This window comes from Molothrus aeneus, chromosome 5 (assembly GCF_037042795.1).
Source record: "Molothrus aeneus isolate 106 chromosome 5, BPBGC_Maene_1.0, whole genome shotgun sequence".
Classification (NCBI taxonomy): domain Eukaryota; kingdom Metazoa; phylum Chordata; class Aves; order Passeriformes; family Icteridae; genus Molothrus; species Molothrus aeneus.
This window is the reverse complement of record NC_089650.1, coordinates 16,875,732-16,891,339: the sequence shown is the minus strand read 5'-3', so window position 1 is coordinate 16,891,339 and position 15,608 is coordinate 16,875,732. Positions and strand designations below refer to the sequence as shown.

Below are 15,608 nucleotides of genomic sequence, written 5' to 3'. Positions count from 1 at the left end.
TTGAGTAATAATGATGTAGAAAAAGAAATTTACACCCCATTCCCCCCCCCCCCAAAACAACTGAAGGACAGATTTGTTTATCAAGCTGCAGAAATCCTGAAAACCTCCACTTTGTCCTCAACTATGTGGCAGCTATGTCCTTAACTCAGCATGTGGGCAGACTAGTGGAGGGAACTCTTCAACTCATGCTGCAGAGGCTGATGCAGGAGATGCAAAGAGCTCAGTCATGTAAGACCTAGAAAACAGAACTGAAGTATAGCTCAAGACACGATGGATGAAATAATCCAAATGACCTCTAGATAAATGTGCTCTCTTCATCTGCCACAACTTCAGCAGCTCTCTGCAATACTGAAGGTCAGGACCAACAGACGGTACATCACTTGAAGTAACTCAACTGATCTTAAAAAGTTACATAGGACAGTTAAGTAGAAGATTCTTATAACTAAGGAATGATACTCAGTCGTCTCTGCCCAAGTCATAGTAGCTTAGATAAAGATTTTATGAAGAATGAAACATTTACTGTAACAACTGTACTTTTACATTTTCCCCATCTACCTATTCCTGTTAGAAGACAGAAGTGGATTTCCAAAATTCACTTCCTAAACACCAGTGACAGCTTTTTTTATTACTTTGTTGAAAGAATAAAGGTAGACAATTGGAGAACATCCTTTTATACAGAATCACTGTACTTTTTTCCAGTTTGCTTGTGTGAGGATTAGAAGTAATAGCAAAAGAGAAGACTCAGACAACAACATTGCCAACAACAACAATTAAAAAAAAAAAAAAAAAAAAGAAAAGAAAGAAAAAGAGGCAGGCACCAAGCCCACCTTCCTGAATGTGGATAAATTTTGTGGAGATAAGTGGTTAGTATAAGAGCAGTTGAATATCAAGAGAAACTATGAGCATTCCAGAAGAGTGACACTCATAGAATTATAGAATATCCTGAGTTGGAAGGGGCCCAGAAGGACCAATGAGTCCAGCTCCCTGGCCCTGCACAGGACAACCCCAAGAATCACACCATGTGCCTGAGAATGGTGCCAAATACTTCTTGAACTCTGTCAGGCTTGGTACTGTGACCACTTCCCTGCGGAGCCTGTTCCAGTGCTCAAGGAAGATTTGATTTTTTCCAAGAAAAAGGTGGTTCTCTAATTTGTTTGCTTTGTTTTAACTCTAAAGTTATTTCTGTAGACAATATTTACAAGGGAATATTTGTAGGCTCTGAACTCTGGAAACATAATCACCGATGACAGGCATTATTGTTATGCAGAACCTTCAGACAAAAAAAAGCTGTTCCCCTGAACAGCTGAATAGAAACCTTATTTGCTTTAATCCTCCTATATTCAACATCAGGGGACAAGACCACAGAGGCAGGGGGCGAGGGGAAGGAGGAGGGCAGGAGTCGTCCACGAAGCCTGCAGCTTCCACTGTTACATATCTCCTAACCTGATCATTTCCTTATAGCACTTTCAAGAAGAACATTTCAATATGAATCAACAAAAATAGTTTCATAAAGTAGGTCGTTGCTGCAGCAACCGGGCGGCTGTTTGGACTACTCCCTGCCACAGTGACCTACTTTTCCAGTTATATGTAACTGTTGTAGCAAGATCCCAATATTCCTTCCCTACGGAGCCGCTCAGAGACGATTCCTGTACCACAGCTGAACTTTATTCCTAACAGGGACAGAGAAAGGCTTCATTTGAGCAGGTACAAGCATTGTGTCGGTTCTGCTCTTCCTCTGTGTCATACTCAGAAGTGTCGGTGGCTAAAGGTTACATGAAACCCAATATGTGCTCGGAGCTCAGAAAGTGCCACAGCAGCGCTCAGAGCCGGAGGAGCTGATAAAGAATGGAAGGGGAAAGTGTGAAAAGGAACAGGCGCTCGTGAACAGCGTGTCCCCTGCCAGACTCAACAGCTGGCACTAAACTTCGGCACAAACAGGCTGTTCCTGTACCACTATCCAAGCACAAGCTAATGGACACCATCCTTTATTACAGGTCTAAATAACATTAAATCTGCATAAAAGAAAAACCCTGGTGAATGGCAGGTAAAGCTCACATGTTTTTAAACCCTATTTAACCCTGCATGCACTGGAGGGGGGAGACTAAAAGGTACCACAAAGGAAGAAATGCTGACAATTACACAATTCCCTGTTTACTGCTGCTGTTAAAACCAGCATTTTTCCTGATGACAAAGAAAAAAATATCACCTCTTAAACTAATGAAGGAAATAATTATCTCTGTATAAATAACTCTACAAGACTTCAAACATCAATCACACTGACTTGTACTTTGGAATTTTTTGATCAATGTATTCAATCAAGTTCAAAAGCTTTCATTCAAGGTAAAATTAAAGAGACAAGCACAAGAGACAAACATTTCTAAGCAAAAGAAAACTCATTCCAAGAAAAGAAAAATTCCAAACTAGGCATTACCATGTAGTACACCATAATTAAAACTCCAGTCAACACAAAGCTTCTGACAGCTAATGCAGCTTAAAAACAAGGTACACACAAAAAGGCTCTCCAAAGCTTACTTTACCTTAGGTATTCTTAAAATTTCTAAGTTCAGCAGGAAAAATACTGCCACTGGTGACAATATAGTACTGCAAGTGGAAAAATTTTTTTAATTTCCTGCATTGTTTCATTGGGGAACAAGCCACTTACAATGACATAACTGTTCCTGAAAATCCCATACTCGTCAAACAAGACAGTAAAAAAAAAAAACCACCCAAAAAGCCTAAAAATTATTTTTACTTTACCACTGCACTTGACAAGCCATAGAGAAACAACTGCAAAGACAAACTATCTTTATTCCAGAATAAAGACAGATTAATAAAAGGAAAACAAGTGCAGGATTATGAAAAGAAATAGGAGAGGCTGCTGCTGAAAAGCAGCAGACAATTACTAGTAACACTTTTCTGTTTCAAAGTGTGACCTCCAATGCCAAAAATGAAAGCTTCATCATGCTGTCCCCTGTGGAAGCAGTAAAGAATTGGAGTAAGAATTCTTCAAAGAATTGGAGTAAGAATTTCTTCAAAGAATTTCTTCAATTTCTTCATTGAAGAATTTTGCTTTAACAAACACAATGTTTCAATGCTGGGACTGAAAAAGAGGTTGGTGGAATTATATTCAAAAGAATGCAAAATCCAAATTCTAAATTGTAAAAATAGAAACATCCACATTATCCCCCACAAACTCATGATTTTCTTCATGGTTTAGAAGAAAAACACACTACTGCTGAAATAAAGTACTCCTCAACAGTAAATTTATTGGCAACTAGCTTACGGAAAGAAAATTTCAACCAGTAAAAGGAAAAGCACCATGACTATACGATGAAAATTAATTTTACACACGTCTCCTCAGGTTACAAAAGCCTTGAAATAAAAGAGGAAAATACAGAGCAATTAAAGCAGAACTGTCAATATCACAGCAACCTACACCTTTTTTCTTTGTTATAAACAGAAGAAATGTTTATGGCATACTAGGAAATGTTTCCAGGGCATACAAATGAAAAAGTATGCTAGAGAAAAAAATAAAAAATTGAAGTCTCTCACAGAGGCCTTTAAGAAAACATTCACAGGATTTAGGAAATACTGTGCAAGAGCAGTAAACAGCAGTTACACTCTCTAAAAAGAAACATGGATAAAGCATAGTAAACTAGACCTGGCCTGTCATCTACTGAAAAGCAATGAAGGAAAGTCTCAGGAATTATCCCTAGGCAACACAAATAAAACAAATAATTCAGATGCCATCCTTGGCTTGATCACTCCCATTAAGACTTGCACGGTTTTGACTTTTTGAGTTCATTAGCAAGACTTACAAAGAACAAAACTGAAATGCAATCTCTTCCCCCAAAGACCCTTCTGAAACCTGGATAGCAAAAATACTGTGTAGAATATTTTCTTTTAAACGCATGTCTCAGTTTTGCCAATGTAGTCATGCTTCTCCCATGAGAAAAAGGGAAAAAATATTAGGTAATCTCTGCTAAAAGCCACAATGTTTTCTTCAGCTTTAAGACTTCTGGAAAAAAAAATGAGCTTGTTTAGTCTCTAGAACATAAAGTATGAAGGAGAAAGAATGAAAAGAAAATCACTTGATGTCACAGGATTTCCAGACAGAAAATTTCAACACAGAGGAAACTCTATAGAGAACATAGCAAGACAACATTTAGTCCATTCTTCAATGAGTCAAATATATTAGAAATCAAAGCCATTTTCAATGCCAGCTGCTCTATAAAATACAGTATTGCAACTCTCTGGATGCTTACCCAGTACTTCAGAACTGCACAGATTATGAAATTGAGATGTTTGCCATGATGTTCTGTATCTTTAGTGCACAGCAAAACTGCAACCATTCAAACCATGATCATGTTTTATGAACTATACAAGGCATGAAGTAATGAGCAGCCTACGTGAACAAGTTGCTTATTTATTTATTTCTCTGTCTGATGCAAATCACCCTCTTATTTCTGTTTTTTCAATCACTTTTTCTCTCTCTCTCAATAGCAGCACAGTTTACCCCTCACCGACAAGGTCAGTAGAACACTGGCAGTGAGAAACAAAAAAAAAAAAATCCGCAAGCACTGAACTCCACAAGTTCCTTATTATAAAAAATAAAGCATTTCCTAGGTCATGGATTTCATACACTGGAGAGATAACAGATAGAAAATTCCAAGTTTTCCTTATAGTAATTGTTCCTAAGTAACCTGTACTGTAGATCTTTAATCTCCATCACTGAAGAATTAATAACATATGTTCATACTTCACAACTTCTCCATTTGAGCTTAAAGAGAATTTTTTCAATGTTTCTGCTTTGAATTCTGAAGGGATACGGGCTTGTGTTCTGAAAAGTTACAAACCTTCAGTGCAAGAATTTTACAGCCTGCGCTTTTCATGTCTGTGAAAGAGCCACAAACATACAGATGTTAAAGAAGAAATGCATGAGAATGAATAGGAAAGGAAATGCTTTTCTATAAATTAAGAAACACTGAGATAAAGTAAACTTCTAAAACAGGTCCAGAAAATTTCTCTAGTTTAGTTGTAGGAGGAAGCAATGCATAACACAAAAGCTCAGGTGTACATCACATGCCTGTTAATACAGAAATTAGATAGGCAGGACATATCCTAACCAATGTTCAGTGGAAGAAATCCCCTCCATCTCTGATAAAACTGAACAGGTTTTATCTTACTGCAAAAAAATTGTTGCACTAGCACTTTTCAAAGAGATTTTAAGCAACAGTTTGACACCTGAATTTACTAGTTTACTTCCAAAACCCTGACTATTATGATATTCTTATTTCCTACCCAGGTTTAACAATGTTGAATTTTAGACCTTTCAAATACCAATGCAATTTAAAAATAAATAGTTAAAAATCGAAGTACAAAATTTACCAAAAAAAAAAGTGCATACTTTAGGAAGTTCTGTTCACTGCAGCTCACCTACTGTCTAAACTAATGCTAGCAAAGCTCATGTTTTGGTTTATATTATCTCCACTGGTAATTGGAATGCACTCCAATTTTTAACTGTTCCAAAAATATAGACAGCCACGCGGACTTTTGCCACAGCCATCTCCACTTACACACTTGAAACAGAACACTGAAATATTGACCTGTTCTTTCCAGTCTATCCTTCACCTCCACTGAAGCTTTGCTCCCTTATAAAAAAATCATTTACACTCACAAAACTCCAAAGCAGTGAAAGCAAATGCTTTATGGTGACCTGAAAAACAAATGGAGGCTTCAGGGTTAGAAGAACACTGCAATTATAACTCACCTCTTGACCTAGATTGCAAAGAATGTGAAAGCCAAAAGTACACAGAAGCAAAGAAACTAACCTTGCTGCATGTTAAATTAAGAGTTCTGAGAAATCTAAGTGAAATGTATTGCACCAAAATACTATGAAGTTCTTACCCTGGTAATCAAATCCAGTCCTTTCCTAGGGGTAGCCAAAGGCATGGCTATTAAACCTGCTAAAATGTGACAAGCAAAGCCCATGGAACACAAAGCCACAGACTCTTACACTACTTTCACAACCCACTCATGCTCAAGCTGACTTTTGCCTTTTTAGGTCACTATGGGAAGGTCACAAAATTCCCAAAAGCAAAGGGTTTCTTTCAGTATGCAAATTCATAACAACACAGACTTTAGAGTGACTTCCACACTGAAAAAATGGCCGACTTTGCTGGCAGCTTGACCTTCCTCCTATCACAGGTTATATAACTAACCTGAAAACCTGCCAGGCACTGAGACACGGTATGGAAAAGAACCAGTTCTGAAAATAAAGGCTTCCATGCTGTAGATAAACTGGTAGAAACTGAAAAGTTCAGGCAGTGCATAATGATAAACAGGCTTTTCTGCAATATTTGCATAATATATTTAAAGAGTAGCTTCCATTTGTTGGGATAAAGACATTTTCCCAAACCGGAGGAAAATATATTTTATTGTATTAAAATGTCCAAAAGAGAACGATAATATAAAATAACTTGCTTTGAAGAGCAGATGCAGAATTCATTGACACTGCCACATAGTGATCAGTTAAGGAAAAAAAAAAATCTGAATTCTTGATTGCCTAAAAAAAGCTGCTTTCACATTCATCACAGATGGTGTTTGTTGGGGGTTATCACCCTCCCTGTTTGTGACCAGAGCAGGAAACACTATGAGGTGTGGACAGATTGCCTTGCCCTGCTCAAAGAAAGAACGTGATCTATTGATACTTTTGTAAAATAAAACAAAAATAGACTACTGGTCCCAAGAGAAGGAAGACTAAAAAACTCCTATGGACTTGTTTCAAAATCACATTTCTCCCTTTAATACTCAAAGTCCATATACTATTACATATCAAGAACACTTGACCCAGATCTTCTCTGGACATCCTCAAACCTGGAGATTAGTGATGTAAAACCAGGTGTCTAAAACCTCAAAATTTCTTAACCTGAGGAATTAAGCCTCCTTCAAGATCAACCTTGGAGGCCAGATTGTATGGATGCTCACTATAATTCTTCTGGCCTATAATAACTGCTATTTTAGAAAAACCAACTTACTGAGCACAATTCAATTTGCAGTACCGCATGCTCCCTCCACACCAACCAGTGCAGTCTTCTTGTCCAATTGAATAATAGTTACTTTACAGAATCTGGTGATACAAGATCATTCACCAAAATAAGGAAACAAGCACAGTGTAATATCTCAGCTAGCAGGCTTATTTCTCACATTCTGACAGTTTGACAAAAAAAGAAATTGCATCTTTTCCCAACACAGTAAAAAGGCCAATACTTATTTTCAGCAATATCATTTCAAAGAGTGTCAAAAAACAGCAAGCCACAGAAGAAACCAATAATCCCCTTCCAAAAAACACCTGATGGTTACTGCAGACATGAGCAATGCAGGCCAAGAGTGATATGACCATTATAATCTGACTCAAATCTATATTGCCACTGAAAGAAACGGTACCTGTCCTTCCTACTCTTTGCCTCTTCACTACTACTATGGTGACCTTTTTGCTGGCACAATCTACCACAGAGCTAATCCCACCAAAACTGGTAATTAATCTCTTTTGGACAGATTGACGAGCTAAACTTGCTCACCACAGGGTTGTGTGCTATCATGAAAGGGTGGAGCCAACCCTTTCATCAACAGTGCAGGATTAAACCCATGAGGACATACGTCAGTGTGCCTCAATGACGTACTTTGTAAATCATAGGGCTAGATCTTATAACACAAATTATAGAGGGAGTTGCTGAATTGCAGGCACTTTTGGGGTAAAATATGTTTTTTTGTGGAAGAGAATAGGTGAGCAGCCTAGGGGTGTGGGGGGTTTCTCCAGTCTAACTGCTAGTACCACAGAGTTCCCATCTGAAAATACAACTTCTAGAAAGAAGCTATACAGATTAATCACCCTCAATTTAGTGGGCTGGGTGAACAGAAGTGCTCCAAGTGGCGTGCACCACTCTAGAGTTGAAGGCACTCATTAGAGGGTGTGCTGGGTTGCACTGGGTTTGCATGGCCACAAGTCAAGGTACTGGGGGGCTACAAGGGTGGCTTCCTGTGAGAAGCTGCTGGAAACTTTCTGTCTGTCTTTCCAGGCAAACACAGACCTGCTGCTCGCTGGCCAAGGTAGTGCCTCTGGGATAACATATCTGACAGGAGGAAAACATTACTGCTCAGGAGCCATTGAAGCCGCAGAGGCATGAGAATATGAGAACCAACTCTGCAAACTCCTAAGTCAGGGAAGAAGGAGGGGGAGGACACGCTCCAGGCACCAGAGCAGAGATTCCCCTGCAGCCTGTGGTGAAGACCACTGAGAGCAAGGCTGTCCACCCACAGCCCATGCAGGACCCTGGTGGAGCAAACATGAGTGTGAAGAATCCTTCCCCTGAGGAAAAAGCAGCAAACACAACATTTGATGAACTGACCAAAACCTGCATTCCTCATCCCTCTGTGTTCTTCGGAGATAGGAGGTTGAGAAAATGGGAGTGAAGTTGAGCCCAGAAAGAAGTGAGGGGTGGCAAGAAGGCGCTTTAAGAATTTAAGTTTATTTTCAGTTACCCTATTCTGATTTGGTTGGTAATAAATTAATTCATTTTCCTCATGATGGTAATGGCTGAGTGATCTCTCCTTGTCCTTATCTTGACTCACAATCTTTTTGTTGTATTTCCCACTCCCTGTCTAATCAAAGGGAATGACAGACTGCCTTTGGTGGGCTTCATGTTAAATATTGCATACATCAAGTAGATTTTCATTCTAAGTGCTACACAATAAAAACAAACTTAAAGGGATGTTTTCATCAGGGAAGTCATAAATATTTCTGTGCATTCCTTTTTATATATTAAGCATGTCACCAAAAATAATGAAGTATAATACACAAATTTTGTCTGCCTGAATTACACATATGAAATTCAAATCACTCATAGATTAATTCTATTGACAAACTTTTTCCACCAATCCCCCATCCAACAAACACATCTCTATTGGACAAATCATAACTAAGTAAGCAAAAACTTTAAGTATATTTTCAAAACCAGATGGACAGACTAGCAAAGTTTGATACTACAGAAAGATGTCCAAGTATTATTTTTTTAAACAAGTTCCCGTTTCCATGAATTGCAGTGATTGTCCTGAAAATTAAACTTTTTTTTCCTCTAGTTTTTTTATTTGCTTGAAATTTGAGTGTGAAAAAAAAAAACCCACCCCTCTTCTCTCTCTGAAGTCAATACCAGTATCTGCTGTAATAGCAGCAGCTAACTTTGAAGGACGTTGAAAACATCAATACTCTCACAAAATCTAAGAGATATACAAAGCAAATTCAATTACTCTTATTTTAAAAGTAAAATCTGTTCTCTTCAGGAATGGTTAAAAAAAAAGTATTTTAACCAGCATATCAAAGACAGACATACATACCCAAAAAGACAAACCAGAAGAGGTAAATTATTACCTAAAGTAAATCCTTATGTAGCAACTAACAATGTTTGCATTTCTGTTCAGGTATTGTGATCAATTGTCACTCTGAACTAAAACCAAGGCTAAATGAAGCTCTGCCCCAGGTGATGTTGTTAACCATGAGATCCCATTCTCCTTAATATGGAAAAGTCTGTGAGCACATACGAACACATTTTTTCAGAAGTAGGTAATGGTTACTTGTTGGAGTATGCAAGATACATTCTTCGCCTGCTTTGTTGACACAATCAGATGCAAGCTAATTCTGGTGCCCAACATTTAAGGGCAACTGACAAAATTTTAAGAGAGCCTTAGTGTGGTTTTAACATTTGGCATCTCCCTCCACCATTTCTACATCACCTTTTACTGCACCAAGTACTTCTCTCTCTCAAGTGTTGATCTGTGAACAACACTGTGAACTCATCCCATAGAAAAAGCATGTTTCAATGAAAGCACATCTTGATTTATTTGACAGCTTGAAAAAAAGGAACAATAAGAAGAAACAGAACAGACCCAGAAAAAAAAAAGTGAGCTGAGGGAGGTCCTGGCATTTGTTACGTAGCATTCACGAATTTAGAACAGGTAGGCTGAATGCCAGGAGAAAGGAGGTCAGTAAGACCATGTGACTGCTTAGTAATTAGACTTGCTCAATAGTGCAATTACACAAAAATATTAGTCCCTGATTGTTACATGACTGTTTAAACAGAAAAGTTAATTAAAAAGCACCTATGTGTTAAAGGTTGCTATTTACCAGATTTAACACACATTTGTTAATATAAACTGTAACTGGTGACCCTGCAGAATGACAATATCCTAACAAGAAACTAAACCTCCAGGTTTCTTGTATTTTTTCACCATTCTTCCTCATGTAGATTGTGTTAGTCATAGTTTGACAGAGAAGAGTTTTGCCCAGGCCACTAGGACAATAAGCACTTGGTGTCAATCAACTCAAATTAAGAAAGGACCACTGTAAATTCACACCAGGAGGTTAAATTTGACTCACCTTCCTAATGCTGAAGGGCTTCTGCTCCTAGTCTCAAATAAAATGTTTCTGACTACAACACCCTACTCAACAGGCATGTAAGAAACAATTTTGATCATGGTCATCAAGTGAAAATGAACATTAAATGTTTTTTTCATTAATAAGTGCCAAATGAGACTGGTAAATAAAAAAACTGCATCAGAGATCTTGTGTATACTTACTGGGAATGTATGTGTCTGCATTGATTAAAAACATCTCATTAAAACCACTGGAACCTAAAGTGGATTCATACCAAACTAGTAACTGCCTATTTAAATAAAAAATTATTGAGAAGAACCTCAATAAACATACAGCTTTAGCAACCAGTTATTTTATAAAGCTAATGCACTTTTAAACTTGAAAAAAACCTGATGATTTCACAAAACCAGGCTATGCAGGCAGCAAGATTTCATACTCAAATCCTTGTGCAGCATGTGCCTTGAGGGTATCTGAGTACCAGAAGATTGCTTGAAGTGCTTTGGACAGGGGAGCTGTAATCTACCCCAAACTCAATCCCTTTAACCAGCAACTAAACCCAGGCATTTTTCTTCAAATGCAAAATGCAGTGGAAGGACTAGCTGCCTTCTAAAACACTGATAAGTACACCAACCAGCAATACATCACACACATATGTACTCAAGGACTCTATTAGCTAATGATCATATTACACAGTCATTGTAGAACCAGGGCAATAGCACTGAAGACATGAACTTCCTTCTGCTAGAATCAAAGTTCACATTTGTCTCTCATTCACTAGCTCAGAGAATACAACCAAAAACTGTTCAGCATTTCAATTGCAGGGCGTATTAGAGACCTATGAAGTATTCTTAAAACATGTTACTTCCTTAACACTTAGACTTGTGCCAGTTATCCACATTCTTTTAAAACTTAAGTAGCTGTTCACGTTTCACCCAAAAAACTAAGATCTCTGAGCTTCTTCAGTAAGTAAAAATGTTATTTAAAAATTTATCCCTTCAAAACAAAAGCAATTTTAAAGTCCCTTATAAAATAAATGTACATCATGAATCTCGGATAAGGGAAGTATCTAACAGTTATTCATAAGTTATTTTATCAGTGAAAATGAAATAACCATCAAGTTAAAGTTTACAAAAGTATTTAGTATTTCTATCTCTTGAAAACAAGAACATTGTAAGGAAAACCTCTCAAAATCTGAAAAACAAAATAGAAACTGAAAACCTCCAAAGGTAAGTTAACCTGGTTGGTAAAGTATAAGCTAGGACACAAATTATTAAATCTGAAAGGAACAATCATTCAGGTAAATACAATTAAAACCTGAAGTTTCTAAACTTTGTCATTCTTCTATGACGCAGTGTTAAGATAAGTTTCATTGTGCTTGTTCCATAATTAGGCAACTTCTCAGCACTGTAGTCTGGGCAGACTAAGTTCACCAGCATTTCAAGTTCCTGACATTGGAGGGACAGATTATACACAAACTTTACTACATTATCAACAATTTTACAATGGTAACAATTTTCAGATTCCTAGTGATGTTTTAACTAATCCCACATGACAAGCATGCACAGAAGTCCTATTAACCTCTGCCTTATGGCACACATTTAGCATGCAAGTGTCAGTCACAAATCCACAGTAAAGTTCATTTTTATATCGGGTAGGAGAAATACAACTGGCTCGACGGTGCAGGAACAAATCTGCACTTTCCCGAAAGGGACACTGCACACCGAGCCAGCCAGAGTTCAAGAAGCATTTAGACAACGCTCTCAGGCACACAGTGGGTTTCTTGGGGTTGTTCTATGCAGGGACTGGACTTCAAGATCGTCGTGGGTCACTTCCAACTCAGGGTATTTTGTGACATCCTTCTGTGCAGGAACGCTACTCTGAAAAAGTACTTCTGAGCTAAGCGAGCAGCTTCAGTTTCTCCAGGACGGAGGCGCCCTGGGGTTCCCGGCTGCCCAGAGTTCCTGAGATGGTGCAAGCCCTCCAGGCTGCTCCACACAGGGTTTTCCGCCCGGCAGCAACCCCGCTCTGAGCTCCAGCGCTCGGGCACTGAACCGCCGCCCTCGGGAGCGAGAATAAGCGGGCCCCTCAGCGGGAAGCCACAGCCCGCCGGTCCGCATTTTGCCACGGGCTTCCCGGTTCCTTCTCCCCCGTCCCTCCCACGTGCGCCGCGGGAGCCGCAGCCCGGGCCGGCGCCGGGCTGGATACGTAACACCGCCGGCCCGCGGGGAGGGCGAGCAGCCGAGGGAAGCCGGCGCTGGCGGCGGCCCAATCGGGCGCGGAGAGGAGGGGATGGCGGGGAGGCGGCGTGACCGAATACATAACGTGGGGATTAGGGCCCCCGCAGCGCCCCGCACTCACCGCCACCTGTTGATGCCCACGTTGGAGGAGCCGGCGAACCAGGGGTCCAGGATGTAGACGCATCGCACCGTGTCGGCGCCCTGGATGCATTCCCGCAGCGCCGGGTTGTCGTGGAGCCGCAGCCCCTTGCGGAACCAGTGTACGGCGTTCACCCCCATGCCGGGTGCGGACGCTCAGCGGGAACCGCCGCCGCCAGCGGGGCCGTTCATGGCCCGGCGCCGCCGGGCGAGCACGGACGGGCGGCGGGGCGGCCCGCGGGGCCTCGCTGCGGACGGCTCTAGGATCCGGCGGACACAGCGGGAGCGGCCGCCCGGCGGGGACGCATCACCCCGCGGAGCCCCCGCGCCGGGGAGAGCAGGGACGAAAGGTGGGAGCGCTGGGTCCGGCGGTGACTGCGGAGCGGTGACGGCGCCCTGCCCGCGGAAAACGCTGTCCGTACAGCTGCCACCTCCTCGCCTCTCGCCCTGTGACTGCGCGGGGCTGCACCGGCCTCTCCGCCCCGCCCCCCGCCGCCCATTGGCCGGCGCCGTTCCCACGTGACCGCGGGCCCTCACGTTTCTGAGGTGTGTTCGCTACCGGCGGCGCGCGGGGAAAGGGAGTGTCGACCGGGCGGTTGCGTGCCCGCGGCTGAGAGGGAAGCGTCCGGGGCGCCTGCGACCCCGACGGGAATCCCACCCGTCGGGGCAGCCCGGGGCCGGCGGGCCGCGGCGGGGCGGGCAGGCGGGGGGCGGGACCCGGCTCTTCGCCACCCCCCTCCGCGCTCGGCTCGGCGCGGCGGGACCCGGATGAGCACGGGGCCGCGAGGCGGCTCTTGGCGACACCGCTTCCGCCGGGAGGCGCAGGCGCGCGCGCGTCCCCGAGCCTGTTATGTATCGCGGCCCGCGCGCGCCCGCGCCGCCCCCGGGCCGTGCCCCCCCCCCCCCGGTCCCACCGCGCGCAGCCCCATCCGCGGGAAACGGGCGGGGCGTTTATATAAGCGTGTGCGTAGGGAGCGCCTACTGGGCTAGCGGAGCTCCGGAGGCCCCTTCCGACCCTGACGATTCTGTGACGCGGGCCGAGGGCTCGTTGCTGCCCGGTGCCGTCGGGACAAGAGAGAGTGACTCGGCCGTGCGGCGGCGCCGCACCCAAATAGGCTTTCAAGCAGCAGAACGAGTTAAAATGGTCCCTCTTGGAGCACCGTTAGTAAAGTCATTAGTAGGTGGTGAATTTCTCACGCCTGTTAATTACAGAGTTGAAACCACTGTCTGCAGCAAACACGGCGGGTTTCCCTGGACCTGCTCCTTGGTTACAGTGCGCACGGCCAACAGCCGACGGAGGCATCGCACTGACTGGACTCAGTACAACCCTTTGGAGCCGTAGCAGGGCAGCTCTAGATGCAGATCTGAAAATAAACCTCCACCTGTGGATTGCAGCTCAAATCTACAGCTTCACGGACAAGCGCATAGCAAGCGCAAGAATGGTCTCATTAGAAATAATGTCCCAAGTAAAAGGCAGAGGACCCAAATCAGCAGTACAGCTCTTTCTTTAATTTCAAGAATTCCAGACAGTACTTTAAGAACTGTCATTTTTCTTTCTCCTAAAATATTTTTTCTGCTAAGATCCACAGAAAGTAAAAGTCAACAAGAGATGTGTGCATCATGTTTCCCTTTGTGCTTGTCTTTCCTCACTTTGAATGACCTAATAAACAGTAATAGGATCACAGAATCATTTAGGTTGGAAAAGACCTCCAAGGCAAACTTTTCACTGACCACCACCATCTCAGCTAGGCCATGGCACTGGGTGCCACGTCCAGGTGTTTCTTGAACACCTCCAGGGATGGTGACTCCATTACCTCCCTAGGCAGCTCATTCCAATGTTTAACAACCCTGTTGGTGAAAAAATTCCTCCTGATGTCCAACCTGAACCTCCCCTTGTCCAGCTTGAGGCTCTGTCCTCTTGTCCTGTCACAGCTTGCCTGGCAGATGAGGCCCCACCTGTCACTGACAATCAAGGTATGCAAAGGGCCCAGCCATGATTAGAATCCCTTTCTGCTTCGTCTTACACAAAATTTCTTTTTAAAAGGTGTAGCGGGTGGAGACTGAACAGCTTTTGAGCACTGACTTTAACAACAGCATAAATTATGATGAGTTTCTCAATATCACTTCGTTGTATGTAGAAAATCGTATTCCACAGCTCATCATTCTGATCCAAAAAGAACATATGGGATCCTTGCTGCAACTCAGAGCTGGAGTAGTGGGGTCATTGTAAAGTCAAACATTGCTTTCTCAATTAATACAAAGTACATTCTTATTTAGTTTTTTTATTATCATTATATGCCAAATATTCGGTAATTAATTTTGAAATAAATAAAAAACAAAAAGGAATTCAGTAGTTAATGACCACTGTCCATCAAACTCTTTTGAATTCTATAATTTTTGAACACAGTGAATAAGTAGATTCCTTATTTTCAAGGAAAGTCACTTCACAACATAGTTTTTATTTCAAACATTTAAACTGCTTTTTCATACTCATTATGTGTCCTGCTAGCTCCCCACAAGGCTGCCACACTGAAAATAGCTCTGAATAAAGTTCCATCATCAACCAATCTGCTTGCTTGGGAATACTGAGGTGGAAATAGCCCTTCCTTACTGGATCTTATGGTTTCATAAACAAATTGCAGTAATGAAAACCATCAGTCTTTATGCTGTTTGTTGCTACAGGCTAAATAACAATTGCAGTATATCATTAGCATATCATTATGTCAAAACACTCTTTGGGTCTCTATCTGGCCATGCCTTCTATGTGAGACAGTTTGTTCTTGACTCAGAAGTGAAAGAAAGAA

At 42.0% G+C, this 15,608-nt stretch overlaps 1 protein-coding gene across 1 annotated transcript in view; it reads right to left on the bottom strand.

The window, feature by feature from the left end:
* The window catches only part of CRY1 (cryptochrome circadian regulator 1), a 39,785-nt gene extending 26,496 nt beyond the window's left edge, over positions 1 to 13,289 (bottom strand). Inside the window, exon 1 of the mRNA XM_066549801.1 lies at positions 12,788 to 13,289. Within this exon, the coding sequence (XP_066405898.1) occupies positions 12,788 to 12,945 (158 nt within the window). The 5' untranslated portion in view covers positions 12,946 to 13,289. The remainder of the gene's footprint in view (positions 1 to 12,787) is intronic.
* Positions 13,290 to 15,608: the final 2,319 nt, after the last annotated feature.